Source organism: Emydura macquarii, unplaced genomic scaffold, assembly GCF_026122565.2.
Source record: "Emydura macquarii macquarii isolate MOO-44397 ecotype Brisbane River unplaced genomic scaffold, CSIRO-AGI_Emac_v2 contig_2636, whole genome shotgun sequence".
Lineage (NCBI taxonomy): Eukaryota > Metazoa > Chordata > Testudines > Chelidae > Emydura > Emydura macquarii.
In genome coordinates, this window is record NW_027132773.1 from 26,909,896 (window position 1) to 26,927,284 (window position 17,389).

The 17,389-nt window shown below is 40.1% G+C and overlaps 2 protein-coding genes across 8 annotated transcripts in view; both read left to right on the top strand.

Annotated features, from left to right (window-relative positions):
* The first annotated feature begins 8,147 nt into the window (after positions 1–8,147).
* LOC137163696 (secreted frizzled-related protein 2-like) lies at positions 8,148–12,809 on the top strand. The gene is made up of 4 exons (XM_067563985.1): positions 8,148–8,434; positions 9,025–9,194; positions 10,194–10,286; positions 11,510–12,809. The coding sequence occupies exons 1-4, from the start codon at positions 8,148–8,150 to the stop codon at positions 11,818–11,820; spliced, it is 861 nt and encodes a 286-aa protein (XP_067420086.1). The 3' UTR covers positions 11,821–12,809.
* A 2,848-nt stretch (positions 12,810–15,657) lies between these two features.
* HDAC10 (histone deacetylase 10) overlaps positions 15,658–17,389 on the top strand; it is a 31,284-nt gene continuing 29,552 nt past the window's right edge. For 2 of the 7 annotated variants that reach the window (XM_067564336.1, XM_067564338.1), the window contains exon 1: positions 16,853–17,048. In XM_067564336.1, the coding sequence (XP_067420437.1) occupies positions 16,891–17,048 (158 nt within the window). In that variant the 5' untranslated portion in view covers positions 16,853–16,890. Of the gene's footprint in view, positions 15,784–16,571; positions 16,643–16,847; positions 17,049–17,389 lie in introns of those variants that run through there. The other 5 variants (XM_067564340.1, XM_067564343.1, XM_067564339.1 and 2 more) reach the window with 5 other exon arrangements.

Here is a 17,389-nt window from a genome sequence, read left to right on the forward strand (position 1 = left end):
TTACTTAAAAAGAATGTTATTATCTTGGTAAATTTATAGCAGGCTCCATCAACAAGAACCTACCAAGAAGCCATCAGACAGAAACACAATGCAGTCTACAGACTGCTGCTTTGGTTATTTGCTGACAAATTATTATGTTTAAATCCCTGTTCAGCAAAGTCATTTGAAAATAGATTTTTTATTTCAATCATTTATGTTATAATATATTTTCCAAACTATATAAATGAGCCAAATCTTGCCGTCATTATTCAAGCAAAGCTCTCACTGAGGTCAGTGAGAAATTTACCTGAAAAAGATCTCAAGATTTGACCATAAGGCCCAATTCAGCCTATGTACAAAAGCCCATGTATAATCTTAAACACTTATTTAAGAGGAACCCTATTCAGCAGATCATTTAACTATATGTTTTACTTTTAAACACATGATAAAGTCCCAATGGGGGTTACATCAGCAGAGAATTTGGCCCAATGTTTATTAATATAAATGCCAAGCTACAGGTTTTTTACCTCCAGAAACCTAGAGTAAATTGAAGTAGGATTCAGGAAGCTGGCAAGCACAGTTGAAAGGGGCAGCTGCAGGCTTAATGGAGTCAAGTGAGTACTCACCTGAAAGTTTTACTTTCTTAACTGATTAAACTATCTCCAGTAACAGCCAGAGGCCAGACATAATTTTCAGGTCTTGATGTGTTTTTGTCTTATCATTCTAATCAGTAGCTGACTACAGGCCACAGACAAAGAAAGTGCTGGGAACAGACAAGATGACCCTGTTTACTTTCTCAATGGATTACAAACAGTTGGTATGTATTTGCTGTTTACTTTCATCCAAATGAGCTGATCTTTGGCTTACGCTAAAGCATACATATCAAGCATCTTTGGAACTACTTTTACTTAACAAGGGGCTGGCAAATCATTCAATAGGATCGTCTGTACAGTGTTGTGTTCCTTAAATGATCCTGTTAAATATTCCTGAAACCTGCATATTCGTTCCTATTATTATTTACTTACCAGGAACAAAGTTTTCTCAGTGAAGGGAATCTGGCTATAAAATGAACTGCCGCGGCAGATAAGGCAAATCCAGAGTCTGACTATCTTTATAAAATGCTGCAAATCCTGCCTCTTCATAAGAAGCCTTCCTCTGTAGTAAGAATGACAACCACAACATTGATACCCCATCTATCTAAATAGCCCCCCACTTTTGCGCAAAAAATCAAATTAAAACCAAATAAATTAAAACTACACTAAAATGTTTTTAAAAACTAAGAATAAATACAAACAAGCAACTCAAGCCAGCAACAGCAACCACTTTCCCTCCCCCCCAATAATTTAGTTTTTAATCCCTAAAAAGACCTTCCATGACCCCATTAGGGATATGCTATTGATTTTATGAGCAAGGTGCTAAGTGATGGGCAGCAGTATAGACTCCTAATATAGATTGATTGTATATTTCTAGCACCTACAGGTCCCAGTCAGAAGCTTGAGCCAATGAACCCCAAGTTCTAAGCATTGCAGACATCTAATGAAGAGATGGTTCCTGCCACTCAGAGCTTATGTATGTTTGAAGAGCGGGAATTTCATTTTCATGATAATAATCTTCAACTCTTGTCCTCCTTTTCGCCTTCCACTGTCCTCTCAGAAACAACCTGTCGCACATTGCGTTTACCCAAGAGCTGCCTCTAACTTTACTATAAGTTTTGTATTGCCACTAATGTAGCCTAAATATAGGTCTCAGAATGTTTTACCTCTTTGTAGGGCTGCCCTGAATTCAGGTTCTGAGCCTCAAATCTTCTTATGCAAGTAGTCCCATTGACCTCAGTGAGGGGCAGTGCACTGGATAGGGATAAAGGAGAAGTGAGTTCTAGTCCTGCCTTTGCCACTAACAAAACATCTTACTGTGCTCCTGTTTCTTAGCCCAGCCTTTGTCAAGCAGGTCTATTTAGAAACTGTTACTTACTCACTCTTTGTACAGTGCATATCTCCCTGGGCCCCCCTAGCACTACTGTACTAGCTCCTGCTGGTATTTCCATTGCCTCTATTACCATTGTATCTCAGTGCCGCACAGTGTTTAACTTCACCACGCCCTTGTGAGATAAAAAAGTGCTATTATCCTCATTTTATGGATGGGGAGCTGAGGCACAGGGAGATTAAGTGAATTCCCTAGGGTCACACAGGAAGTCTGTGGCAGAGCAGGAAATTGAACCTGGGTTTCCTAAATTGAAGACAAGCACCTTAACCATTGGACAATCTGTATTCTCCAATAAATAATGAATAGTAATAAAGATAAAACTCCTCATTAGGATAGTAATAGTAATAAGGATAAAACAATAGCCCTGTTCTCTTGAATTATCTATTGCACTATATACACCTACAGCTCTTTTTAAGTAAAAATGATATTTCTGGTGTAAAAAAAATTAAAGCATATCTAAAACCATTCTTATTAGTAAATTAAAGAAAACCCTTTCAGTAGCAAACACAACAATTCCTCACAGTTATATTGGCCCCAATATCTATTTATCAAAATTATTTTTTGTAATCCAACCAAAATCAAAACCAAAAGAAGAGATTATGAAATAATTGCTGCCATGGAAGAAAGCATGTCGGTGTGGCAAAGCTAGCAGTACAATGGCAACTGAGATGTTAAGGTACAAAATATGTATTCTGCTACAGACTGAAAGAGCGGTGCTTCTTGGAAATCTCTCATTAGGACTGTGGGCAGAGAGTTAAGTAATGAAGCTTTAAGGTTTTGATCCTTTTCAAACCATCTTGGATTTCTACAGTTATTTTATTTGTTTGATATCTAGATAAAATGATTCTGGCTAAATATTTCACCAAATCTTTAGTTTAATTTTTTTTTAAATACTTAGTTTTCTAAATCTGCTCAGATTGCCCAAACAAACGCTTGGTTTCTTTGAAGAGAATTCCAGTCCTGTTTCTTACAGAGTCTGATCAGTGGCTCCTCATTAATCTCTGTCTCCCTGGGAACAGTCAGGAAATGAAGGGAGGGGGAAAGAGGAGGAGGATAGTCTCCAGTGACTATTCAAGTTATCAGGGTCTATCAGCAGGTGACTGTCTCTCATAGCCATGAACAATAAATATGGCCTGTGGCTAATGGAGTGACCTCACAACTTTCTTCGAAAGTTTTGAAGGGAATCAAGCTTGCATTGCATGTTACAGAAAGAACATACATGTAAAACACGACAATTACTTTTTGACCGGACAACACCACATATTTCAAGGCTAACAAATTTAGTCTAATAACAATGACAAAAAAGGCATGCAGGCCCTGCGATAATTTCCTCAGTCAATTTGCTCAGCAGTTCTTACTCAGGCAGGACTTCCATTGAAGTCCCACAAGGATTTGGAAGAGCAGCAAGAGAGGCAGCACAACCAGAATGATGAAAGAAGCAAAACAATGTGTCAAGCGGGGCTGGAAGTAGTGAACCACATGAGAAAAGGATTCCCTTATGAAACCGGGTGCAAATTCACATGGCAGCTTTTCCAAGCCATACTGATGAACAGTTAAGTATTCACAAAAAGAAGATACTTAAAAAGGCAACACCAATGACTGTAACTCATAATTCTGTGGAGGATTGAACATACTAATTGATGGAAAGTGCTCTGCAAGCTATGCCTCTGTTTAGTGATTCACTGGCTTGCCATATTCTTGTTAAAAATGAAAAAATATAGCCAACTGCTGTCAGACCACATATCGATGGGAAGTCCCTCAATGGAGGATGTCAAACTACTGAGGCCCAACAATAAATATAGCTAAGAACTGTCTTGTACTTAAGACTAATCTGTGAGCATATGGAACTGAAGTGCCAGATTGGAGAAGTCTCACCTGGGAAAAGATGCTACTGAGAATAGCACAGGATGAGCAATTGGACTCAGCTAATATACCCTTGAACTAGATGATTGTCAAGATGCAACAGAATGAAGAGCCCAATGCTAAGGACTGTGTTTTCAGGCAGAAGGCAGCCAGCAAAAATAACTGGAGCTATGGACTACTAATTAATGGTTTCAATTCCTGCTTCAAACCAGAACCAGTGACAAATATCAAGCAGAAGGGATATGTGTTTCTCAAAATAAGCAATCCCAGTAGGGCTGTGTGTGATCACTGGCTTTTGATTCACATGAACTAAAAAACTGAAAGCGAAGTGCATTCAAAACCTTCACATTTTATAGCTAACAGTATATGTATTCATTTTTTCCATGCTCAAGGAGCAGATACTTTTAATCAGAATAAGAGTACAATAAAGCAAGAAAGCATAGAAGTAAAGTCTCCATGAGAGCACACATACTGTCTCTCTCTCTTTTGACAGGCCCAACTGATCGATCTGATACAATGGGAGCTATCCCTCCAATTCCTGATTGAGGCACACTGAGAAGCTAGCATGCAGATCCTGGAAGTGCTTGTTCTATTGTGCTGAACCTGTTCTATAAATTGAGGCCTTGAGTCTCCAGGATGCTCAGTCCATCTGCCTCCATAAGCACCACATTCACTCAACAGCTTTTTTACAATTAGACAGTGCTGATCCTTTTAAAGACAGAGCACAATAAGCAGACAGTAAAATTGATTTAACTTCCTGTGGTGCAAATTTGGGATGGCAGTGACTTTAGATACAATATTGAGTAAGTGGCAGCTCATAACTGCTCCAGCCCAGGAACAGCCCCAGGAAGAAACTATGACTCAGAGATTCCCAATTCCTTACTTCGGAGGGGAGAGAAGAGGAAAGTTGCTATATACAGCCCTTGAAAGCGTTCAAACTTGCTTCTCCACTCACACATGCCCAGCATCCCGGAGTCAAGGCCTCTCCTACTTCCTTCCTGTCCCCACCCACTTGCTCACAACCCAGAGACTAGTTGTTCTTAATCTTCTCTTCAGTCTATAGAGACTGGAACCCATGTAGGCTGAGCAAGAATACGAACTGGAGCATTTAAACCCCATTAGTCCCTTGCTTAGCTGGGAAATGCATGGGCACAATCTCAGTACTTGAGTCAAGGAATTAATGTTGCCTGCAACAAGCTGAGAATTTGTCTTAGGTCTCTGTTTTGCCATTATATAGTAGTTTGGAAGAAATCAAATAGGATTTGTATATAAAGAACGAGGGAGTTGTGTTCAAAATAGTTAATAGCCTCCAGGCTTTTTAATAATATATATTGTACAGCGCCCAAAAGTGTGCTAGGAATCTCACATTACAAATAAGAAGGCAGGGTCTGTGCACCAGAGAGCTTACAACCTAATTTCAGAAATAAAGCAATGGAAGATACAACAAAATAATTGTAAGGTGTTGAAGGAAAGGGATTACAACAATAGGGTTATGAGGTTACTCAGCAAGGGCTTGTGCACAACATGGATGAATACAGAACTCACTGGGGTTTGTTTGAATATTTTGGACCCTGGGATTCACTAGGATTGTACACATGCTCCTGCAGTTCTGGAATATGCAATGCCACTAAGACTGGGGGATGCAAAGGTGGCTATCAACCACCTTTCTGCTCTCCTAGTCCTGCTTCAGTTGGGCATTGGGCCAACTCCCCAGCGTATGTTACATCACCTTTCAAGAACCTCAAGCAGTTGTTACAGCTGGCCCAGGGATGGTCAGGACACAGGGACGCCTTGCTCACAACTCTGCTTCTTATTCGTGTGCGCACCCTACTTTGGCAACTGGAAGGAGTGGGCGCCTAAGGGCCTCTAGGGCAGAGGATTGTACCTACCTGGTGTTATCTTCCCATGGCTAGATATGTTCGGGGACCCCATTAGGGTTTCCCACTGACATAATTGGAAGTTATGCACATAGAAGTTCTGCAGGATCAGGCCTGTGACTTAGCTCTGTGCACACTGGGCAGCCAAACCATGTCAGAGGTCAGTTTAAAGAGTTTTTTTAAACTGGTTTGAAACTCAGACCCAGATTCTCCTGTGTTAAGGCTGCTTTGTGCCACACTATGCAAAGTGGCCCTAAAGTCAACAGGTGAAATCCTAGCCCCACTGAAGTTTACGATACTTAAACCAGTTTCATTGGAACTAAATTTGTATGAGTGGCTCCTAAATTTTAGTTGAAGTAGATGGAGCACTTGATGAGCTTGACACTGACAAATAAAGGCTTGAGGTGTTTCTCCATTGCCCGAATCAGTCTTACTTTCTATTAGTCTTCTTTGGTATGAGGAAATGTAGATAGGTATAAATAAGCCATGTTTGTCCTCAGAAACAAGGAGCAAGAAACAATACAATAAAAGAAAAGAAATCCATGGAACATTGTTTTTTCCAAACAACAGCATTATTCCCTGGGAACTTTTATGTTGTCATTTTTCAGAGTGTTTAAACAGATCATGTAATTTTCCTGCTGGCATACAAACAATAAGACAAACATGTAGGGTTAAATCCTGACCCCACTGAAGTCAGTGAGAGTACTGTCATTGATTTCAATTGGTCTAGGATTTCAGCCCGACATTTACACATAGACAACACACAATGTATCTAGTTTTCTAAAATCTGTGGCTACTAGAAGTCTGAAAACATTCTGGAAAGTCTTTTAAATCAAGCACTATAACTACCATGTTAGAGCCCTTCGAAAAGCTATTATTCACCTATTTGTTTTAATTATGTACACATCTAGTTATCAGAGCAAACAGTTTGTAGTAGTTTTTTTGTGATTAGGACCCGACATTTTATTAATATCTAAAAACTTCTTGAAATAAGTTTACATATTGTAAAGCAGTCCAATTACTGAGTATTTTACAGTAACAAATGAACTCTTTGAGGAGAAATGGATCAAGTGATAAGAAATGGAAATTAAAAAAAAAATTGATATAAATATAGTTGAATGAAAAACCTGTTTTCATCAAAATTTAAAATGTCCATGAAATTTTTTGTTTGAATTTTGACGCTCAAAATTTTTCAGCCATCTTTTGATATAACTTTTCTAATAGCAATATGTATGCTAGATGCAACTCAGATCCTACACAGCCTCAGCTAATCTGCTACCTTTTCTTATATATCTGACACTTTTTATTTTAATTCTGTGTAAGAAACTAACTTGCACTAACAGCAATTCTATTTATTTTTAATTAACAAAACTCGCAATAGAAATTGTGCTAAAAAAGGTGATGGGACTGGTATTTGCAGTTATACATTTTCATGTATTTATAAAATGTTAATGGAATCATATTCATTTATTAATAAAACAATTAAAATACATATTCACCTGAATGCCTTAAATGTGTATAATCTTTCATCTCAAACAGCCCCAAAGTCCTGTATAAACTGTAAGCCATATTCTGGCTTCTTGTTAGCGTGTGTTGCCATAGATGACTGTAGCTGAAACTAGATATGGTCTATTCTATCCATTTAGGAAAGATTTCCCCACCACTGAACTTGAACATACTTTCTGCTAAGCTAGTCAATGAAAGACAAAAGTTCCATAGCTAAATATATAACTCTGCCTCTGAATATCCCAGTCAATAGGCCAATACAGTAAATTCTGTATTAAGTGCTGAGTTCTGTGGTTCCTATTGAAATCAACAGTTGTTGTGGTGCACTTAACACTTCCTGGGACTGGGACCTAAGAGAAGTGTCCAGACAGAATGTTCTTTTACTAACAGAAAGCTGTCTCCTTTGTGGTACTTGACCATATAAAGGAAGTGCCTCTTGGAGTTGTAAAACAGTGCAAGAGACATGGGGCAATTATCAAAAGCAAAACATTTTCACTTGATAAGTCAACTTGGGCTGTTTTTTCTGCCAAGTCAGCAATGTCTGAAAACAAAAGAGACACACCAACCCCAGGAGACAGGCTGTCTGTCAAATACTTTTCTAGGGGCTCTCTTAATTTCATTTAACATGCACATAGCAAAACTACCATGTGTCACAATTTAATATGCCACATAGCATGCTGCAGCATTGACATTTTCAGACTCATGAAATCCCATATGTAAATTTTTGCATTTAAGTAGAGTTGTTGTCTCCACCTCCCTTGTTATCACAACAATCACTTGAATGGGCAATAAGCCCAGGTCGTGTTTTGATAAGCTGTTGATAAGGAATGGGGCAGTGAGCTCTTGATGTATATAAACCACAAGCCTTCAGTGTCTGTGTGTGAACACTGCCAAGGAACTTGACAACTCTCTATTCAGCAGCTCAGGAGTCACACAAAGATGTTTCCTGCAGCACAGATGCTTGCCTTTGCTCTGAGTGGCTTCCTAAGATTGACAATGGGTTTTGACATTGGATTATCCACCAAATGTGTAGCGATACCTATGGAGATGAGCATGTGCCACAGCATTGGTTATTCTGAAATGAGGCTTCCCAACCTGATGGGACACACAAGTATGGCAGAGGTTATTCCAAAATCTGCTGAATGGCAGCACTTTGTGCAAACTGGCTGCCACCCTCACGCAAGGACATTCTTATGCTCTCTGTTTGCGCCAGTCTGTTTAGATACGTAAGTACCATGCCATGTTCTAAAATCCTGCCTTGTATACCTGAATAGGTATCAAATTGAATACATGTTGTTAATCTTAAATTAAAAGTGATTCTCAGACCAATCTTTTCTCTTTTGCTGAAGCATATTTATCTTTTTTCCCCCGAATGCTGCAGGAAAAATTTCCACACAAGATGTGTGCTACTTAAACTTTGGTCATGATTTTAAAAAAGAACTGTGATCAAACAATGTGGTGTTTTATTTTGTTTTGTTAGACTACATTGTTATTCATTTAAATAATTTAGGGCCCAGACATTTACTGGATATAGGGGCAGGTCCTTACTGAGTGCCTATCAAAAAATGACATACAGGCTTTGTTCTTAAAACAATGCATGAATTCTAAAAGCCAGCCCAAGGCCCAGATACAGAACCTCCAGTAGCACCCTCTGTCTGTGTAGAATTGCATCATCAGTGGAGACAGAAGATATTAACCATTGGCACATAAGAAGGACTTGCACAGCTCTGTACAGAACTTACTGTAGGAATAATCACTATTGTCACTGACTTCCTGTAAAATTAACTGATTGAATCTGATTTTTACTTTTTAACAGCTTCATCCATCCATGTAGGAGTATGTGTGTTGCTGTTCGTGATAGCTGTGCTCCTGTGCTCCTCTGCCACGGACAGTCTTGGCCTGACAATTTGGACTGTGATCGATTCCCTGCTGATGAGGACATGTGTCTAGCATCCCTCAGCAAAGAATATAAATATATTCAGAAAGGTAAATGGAGTAGATGGGTGGGTGTGGCTGTGAACTTTTTTTAAAATCAGTTGTACAGAATCAATCAAATACAACTAGAGGGACAAATTTAAAAAAAGTCTCAAATTTTGTAAACAGTCATTTCCATGGGTACACATCTATCCACTTTGTACACGCAATCAGCTCCATTCTGCACTTGATCCTGTTGAGTGCTGAACACCTTCAGTGTAAATTGGGGCCAGATTTTAACTGGTATAATCAGTATAACTCAAAAGAAGGAAGGAGGGCCAGATGTCAAGGAGGAAGGTGAATACACCATGCATATATGCAGTGTAATCACCACTGTATTAATAGAGCTCAATGTATTTTATTTATATACTGATAAGCATTTTTATGGCCCTTATCACCATGTATCTGAGCACTTCATACACATAATAAATTTGTTCTCACAACAGCTCTGTGAGGTAGGGAAGGATTCCCTTTTTACTGCCGGGAAACCGAGGCACAGAGAGATTAATGCCCAGATTTTCAAAAGTGCTTAGCATCCAGCAGCATCTATTGACGTCACCTTTGGAAATCTGGCCATAAGTGACTTGCCCACGCTCAGACAGGAAGCCTGTGGCAGAACCAGGAACATTTCCTGAACCCTAGTTCAATATCTTAACCGCAAGATCTTCCTTCCGATGGATTTAGCACAGCATCACAAATAGAATTGCTCCAATACACACACATAACACACAGATTTATATATAAAACAATACCATAATTGGTACAAATTGGTACCCTTGTCACTCTTAGCAAGGACTGAAAGGGCATGGAAAATAAAACCCCTTTTAATCCTTAAAAGTGGCCCATTTTCAGAGCACTGACTAGATGCTTGCAGTGCCATTGCCAATGTCACACCTATTCTGTGGTTAAATGGAGGACTTCACTCTTCAGGGATGTCACTTTAGCACCTTTCATTGGCATCAAATTCAGACACGACAAAAAAAATAAAGAGACTTTAATATTTCTTAACAGAATTGCCAAAGCCTACATGCCAGACCTGCCCAGCAATAGAGGAATTCTTTACACAGAAAAAGGTACTAGATGTTTTCTGTGTCAACAACTTTGGTAAGTTCTTGCTGATATATGTATGATTAGAGACACCTTATTTTGATTCCTGAATAGTGGATACACTTTGTCGCTTCAAATGCATTAAAAAACTATCTTTAATATAATTGGTAGTTTTTGAGGGGACATCAAGGGCTAAAATCTTATTTTACTGAAGTCAATGAGAGTTTGGTCACTAATTTCAGGTGGTCAGGATTTAGCCCCAATTGAATATATTCTAGAACTTCTTTCTCCTGTAAACAATATGAAAATAGCCCCATGCTGCTATCTTTTGAATTATAAGGTTGCCCTATTGTCTATTTTATAACCAAATAGTTTTTTATTCTAGTCTAGTTTGCTATACTTTACTGCAATGTACTTTATGGATAACATCTGAGGCAAAAGAGTGAAATAGCTTTTATTGGTAGTTAAAACTAAAAGAAAGCTGAGGCGCTTGGTTGTTTGACATTGAAAGATGAAAGTTCCTTATTGCTTGTGCACGTGAGCATTATTCCTGTTAACAACACAACGCACGTTTCAGTAAATTGCATTAAAACATTAAAAAGAAGTCTTACCTGAGGCGGGTTTGAAAGTTCTGGCTGCTGCATCATTTGGTTTCCAGTGACAAAATTTTGAGATTACAGTTGGGAGCCTCATCCAAAGCCCCCAGAAGTCAGTGCAAAGACTTTCATTGACTTCAGTTGACTTTGGATCAGGCCTTAGGAGAAACTTGTGTGGAAAAGGAATGATGCAGTTAGATGTGGGGAAAGAGCTGGATGGGAAGCTTTACTGAGAAAGGGAAGAACTAAAGAAGGTAGAGCAAAAAGCAGCCAGCGGTAGCTAGATATTTTGCTGGTTGGTTCTGTTGAAAAATGCACAAAGTCACAGTTTCAATAGGACCAACTAGGACACCTGGGCTGCCACACTGGTGGAATGATACCCATGTGCTGGAACATCTGGTCACCCAAGTAGTTGGACACATGCAGTATCATTAAAGATATATTACAGTGATCTTTGTGAGAATGTTACGTTTTCCTGGTTGTGTGATTCAGTGAAAAACTTCTCTTATCTATGTCCCTTTTTAAAAACATACCACCATATTATATGGCAATGGCCCAAAACAAAGGTATGGCTGAATACTTATACTATAGAATACACTATGGATCGCTCCACTGCTCATTAAGCAGTATTCCTTACTACATTTAAATAGCTAAAGCAACTTATGTGGTTTTTTTCTTCCCTAGCGGTAAAGGTAAAGCTATCCAAAAAGAGAACAGTTTCTGGTGATCAGGAGTATAATATCGAATGCCAGGTGGAATTCATCAACCAGGGTTTGCTCTTGCCTTATGATACTCGGAACATGATACAACAGTGGCTGCTTATCAATGAAAATTGTGCTCAGAGGATGACCCAGACCTATCGTCCCATGGTGTATCTCATTGTGGGGAATATTGAGGAGGGTACTGTTTTAGTAAACCAAGTTTACCGCTGGCAGAGGAGGGACTCCCAGCTGACTTTGGCCACACGAAAGTGGAAACACCATAAATGTTTATAAATATTTATCTTATGGTCCCTGGTACATGTAAAAGGTGACTACCCTCCTCATACCAATGCTATCTTGTAAATAGAAATGTATTATAAATGGAATGTAAAGTCTTACTGTAATTTCTTTTAAAAAATATGTTATATCAAGTTGAATTCAACCTCGGTGTAAATGAGCATAATTTTTGTGCTGTAAATGGTGTTCCAGCCACTTACAGAAAGTATGAATTTGTCCCAGCATGTATAAGTGTGTATCCTCAGATTGTTATGAAAAATCTTGTGTAATATGTATAAAACTGTCATAAAACACTTTCTTATACAAATTGTAACAATGAATGCTTCTAATGCTGTCTGAGATGCTCAGCACCTCTGAAAAACTCTCTCTTCGCAGTTTCTTAACTTTTCTGTATTGCCCATCACTGTAATATCTCAGTATTGACTTTTACATGCCTAACTGTGGTTTTAGATGTCTAATGTTAGACACGTGCTTTGAAAAATTTGGCTTAGATCTACTCTAATAATTTACTTAATTGCTTACATTGATGGAGTGTTTTTAAAAGAAGGTGGCCCTCTGCTGGATATTTCTATATGGATAAAATAGTTTCCTTTTCTGTCAGCTAGATAGACTTCAGTTAGAAAAGATACTTCAAAGGGCCTCAGCCTCAGAAAGGACATGATTGGCGTGGCTAGTTTTATTTTATAATAGGTAGCACTTACAATACTATGGTATTAATATTTTAAAGCATAAGATGAGTACAGCTTTTGAAAAAGAAATTTATCTTGTGTTATTATCCTGCAAGTGTACACTCCTACTGGAATCTGAATCAGAACTCTACTGAATTTATCTAGTATGTTTTCATTTTACTAATTAAAATAAAACAGGAATTACTTTAAAAAATCAACCCAGATACTTTGCCAGCTGTCTCTGGGAATTACGTGGGACTAAGACAACTGCAAAAGGCACTGATAATATTCAAGAAATGTGAAACATTATACTGGCCAAATGACTAACTAACATCTTCAGTTGTAGTATGCCTGTGCTGATCTTAAAAAGCAGCTGGTGATGGATAGAGCTCAACTTAGTTTCAAACACATAAGAACTAATTTAATAAAGATGTATGATCAGCACAATAACATGTAATAGCTGTTGCATACATTATCAGTTACACCAGTAATACGCTGCCTGTTGTGTTTGTATATTTAAAATGTTTTTAAAATCTGGAATTCTCTAAAGCCAGGTCCTGTCTAAGGTCCCAGCCCCACTGCAAGAAGAAACATGCTAGCACACGGTTCTCTATCATGCTCCAGAGCATCCCTGTTAAAACTAAGCAAATATTTTTTTAGTGATTCATTAATCACCCTGTTGTTCACTTTTATATATAAACCTTTAAAAATCTAGCTTACACTTAGCTAATATATACATCCTTGTATTCTTAACACTGTCACTCCTGGCTTCTCTCCTCCCACCATTATGTCCTATACCCACCTGTCACTCTTATCCTTAGTTAGGCCCCAGTACTGTAATAAACTCCTTGATGGAGTCTACCTTTGCAGAGCTCGCTGCGGACTGTAAGCTCTTTGGGGCAGGGACTGTCTTCTGTTCCATGTTGTTCAGTTTCCAGCACTATGGAGTCCCACTCTTGCATAGGGCCAATAGTAATAACATGATGACTTCTTCACAGTGAGGACAAGAAAATACAGCAGTGTATCTTAACATATTTATAAAGCTGTTTTTCCATCCATACTGGCAATAAAAACCTGTATTTAAATTGTTTTAGCAATGTCCACTATTCATAGCTGAGTTGTGCACAAAACAGGTTTATTCAAGTAGTGCAGATGGACCCCAATGTGAATGATTTATCTTTTCTAATAAAATCTAAGGTTTCCGTGTGTAGTGCGGAACTCTTGCTATGAATCGAATAGTGTTATTACTGGCAGGGGTGCTGGTGCAATTTTTATAGTGTGGGAACTGAGAGCCATTGAACCAAACTGTAAATCCTGTATATAATGGAAACTACTTCAAGCCAGCGTCGCAGATCCCTCTGCACCCCTAGTTCCAGTATCTATAATTACTGGGCCAAATCCTGCCCTTAGATAGGTAGATACAACTCCCATTGACATTAATTAAATGTAAATCGTATACCTGCATCTCACCAAAGTTATCCCACAGTTTACTAGTATGGACGGGAAAACTAATACAGATTGAGAAATAGACAGAAGCTGAAACAAAACCTGTTTTAAATCTGTATTGTATAACAAAGCAGCTGGTTAAAAAAGCAGATATTTAAAGAACTCTATCAGCGCTCGTACAAGTACCAGCTCTCCCATAAGGGCCACATAAGAAGGTTCTCTTCAATGTAATTCACACCCAGCAGTGGGTGACCCATTTTAGAAGCACAGGAGCTGGTAGATAGGTCAGCAACATCACTAACCTGGTTTTTATAATACTAAAAGGAACATTTTGAATACGATCCAGAGGGAATTAGACACATGATTCTCTGTAAAAATAAAAGGAATTATTTCCTTAGTTTAATTTTATTAACCTTTATATTAGGGGATACTGTTTAGTCCAGATTTAGATTTTAGGGTTCTGTTGGATTATGGCAAAAGTTTAATCAAATACTCCTGTTTTAAACCGTCCTTGGTCTGGGAGTGTAACAAAGAATCAAACACATTCAAAACAATCCCTGACAAAGGGGCTGATATACCCTTAGTGCAAATGGGTATCTACATTACAAATGGTACAGCAGCACAGCTGCAGCGTGGCAACTGTGCGGGTGTGCTGTAGTGTAGACACTTGTTACAGCAACGGAAGGGGGGTTTTCCTTGCTGTAGTAAATCCACCCCCTTGAGATGGTAGCCAGGCTGAAGGAAGAATTCTTACATTGACCTAGCAGGGTCTATCCTGGGCGTTGGTCAGCTTAAAGACTCTCAGGGAGTGAATTTTTCACACCCCTGAGCAATGTAGCTACATCAACCTAAGTTTTAGGTGTAACCAGACCCTGCCCCTCACACACACACTGTGCCCTGCCATCCCTGCCCCTCACACACAGACACACACACACACACACACTGTGCCCTGCCATCCCTGCCCATCACACACACACACACACACTGTGCCCTGCCATCCCTGCCCCTCACACACAGACACACACACACACACTGTGCCCTGCCATCCCTGCCCTTCACACACAGACACACACACTGTGCCCTGCCATCCCTGCCCCTCACACACAGACACACACACACTGTGCCCTGCCATCCCTGCCCCTCACACACACACACACTGTGCCCTGCCATCCCTGCCCCTCACACACAGACACACACACTGTGCCCTGCCATCCCTGCCCCTCACACACAGACACACACACACAGCCCCTCACACACACACACACACACTGTGCCCTGCCATCCCTGCCCCTCACACACACACACACACTGTGCCCTGCCATCCCTGCCTCTCACACACAGACACACACACACACACCATGTGCCCTGCCATCCCTGCCCTTCACACACAGACACACACACACACACACTGTGTCCTGCCATCCCTGCCCCTCACACACAGACACACACACACTGTGCCCTGCCCTTTCGCTCTCTCTCACAGACAGGTGCCCTGCCCTTCTTGCCCCTGGCATACACCGCACCCTGCCATCCCTGTCCTCCCCTCGCCCCGCACAGAGCCCGCCTCACACACCGTCCTCTGCCCCGACACACACACAGTGCCCTGCTGCCGCCTCTTTCTCACTCGCAGTCACACACATACAAGTCCTGCCTTGCCCCGCCCTTGACCGGCCTCGTCGAGAGAGCATCATCGGTCACATGAGCGCTTGGATGGGAAGGGCGGATGAGGGAGGTGGAGCTGCAGTATCGAGGATCTCGGAGTGGGTTTCACTCCGGATTCATCCTGGGCTGACAAAGGAAACAGGAAGAGACAGAGAGGCGACGCAGCAGCGAGCAGCCAGCCCAGGTACGCTATGCAAGCAAGGCCAATCTCAGTGTAAAGCTGCAGTAACCCCACTCTCTCCTTTGCATCCACTTCTCCTTTCCCTGGGGGGCGGTAACATGAGGCCCTTTACCACCCTCCTAAAAAAGCCGAGGCACAGAGCCAGGCACAGCCCCTGGAGGGAATGAAGAGTGCACGGCTTCCCTTTCCTGTTTTTCCGCTCTTTTGATGCCCCCCTGGTGGTTGACTGTAGGACTGATGCAGTCTCATCCTCACTGCCCCAGCTTTGCACGTGATTGCATTGCTGAGCCAAGCGGTCTCACGTTCTTTTTGCGCGGTGCTACTGAACTCGGTGTTTATGGTGTGAGAGCGCTGGAGTTTCGCTAGCACCCCCACGTGTTCAGACAACTCGCTCTTCAGATTCTCTACCGGTGGAGGGTGGGGTGACTAGATGATTTGATTTTGCAAACACATGATCTATCTAAATAATAGGGAAACCCCACGTAATTTAGAAGTTATAAAGTAAACTGACGTGAGACTGTATTGGAAAGCTGAGCTGGTGTGGGCAGATCCAGGTTATAAATTAACATCTCACTGGCTGATCGCTGGTCGTTGCCTTTGATGGCAGCAGTTCATTACATTTTGCATTTGAATTTCCTTTTGTCACTTTATATCAGTTTTTTAAATTTATTTTTATGTCCATGTTAATATTTTTTAAAGACCATCCTTCTAAAAGTAAATGTATAATAGTTAATGCAATAAGTTATTATAACTGTAATGTCTATGGCATAAATAATAACTCTGCATTTTAGTTCCAGCAGTTTGAGGATTACCCAATGCTTCACAAACATACATTAATTAAGCTTCAGATCAGCCCTGACAGGTAGGTATGCATCTCAGTGTTACAGTTTGGATAACAGAGAGAGTCCAGTGCACTAATGTCCAACCTTTAGTTGGCTTTTTGCATATTCAGACAATTGCAGGGCCCCCTTTGCTCCAGTTTAAGGCTCATTGCTTCTGGTCTAGATAATATTTAGTCCAGCCTTGAGTGCAGGGGACTGGACTAGAAGACTTCTTGAAGTCCCTTGTTGCCTCTGCAATGTCGGGATTTACCCCAAAATATGATGACATATGAACAGTTTAATCTTTTTTTGTAATTTTTGTTTTCTGCCTGAAATATGCACAAATGTATCTAGGGATGTCTGTTTTGTTTTGTTTATAGCAATGGCTTCAGGAACAGCACTGATTTATGATGATGAAATGACAAGTTACAAACTACTTTGGGATGAGTAAGTCATCTTCAGGTTTACTGCATTTTCTATGAACAGACTCTTATTAGCATTTCTAAAAACAAAAAGTACCAAATGAGCTTAATTTTACCTCATTCTGTATGATGGAAGGAAATGTGGCACTTTTTGAATAAATAGAAACATAGCTTATTTAGGTAGATTGTTTTTATTCCCAATTTATATTCAGATATTATAGCAAGACCTACAGCTAGACTTTGATTAGCTGTAGGCCTGAGACATAAGAAGTGCCATATTGGGTCAGACCAATGCTCCATCTAGCCTAGTATCCTGTCTTCCAAAAGTGGCCAATGCCAGGTGCTTCAGAGGAAATGAACAGAACA

What these genes read in the sequence shown, in the direction of transcription:
- LOC137163696 (XM_067563985.1), top strand. Translation starts at nt 8,148, where the DNA reads ATGTTTCCTGCAGCACAGATGCTTGCCTTTGCTCTGAGTGGCTTCCTA. An exon ending in GCGCCAGTCTGTTTAGATAC is followed by an intron (nt 8,435 to 9,024) that starts GTAAGTACCATG and finishes ACTTTTTAACAG; the next exon opens with CTTCATCCATCCATGTAGGA. An exon ending in TTTCTGTGTCAACAACTTTG is followed by an intron (nt 10,287 to 11,509) that starts GTAAGTTCTTGC and finishes TTTCTTCCCTAG; the next exon opens with CGGTAAAGGTAAAGCTATCC.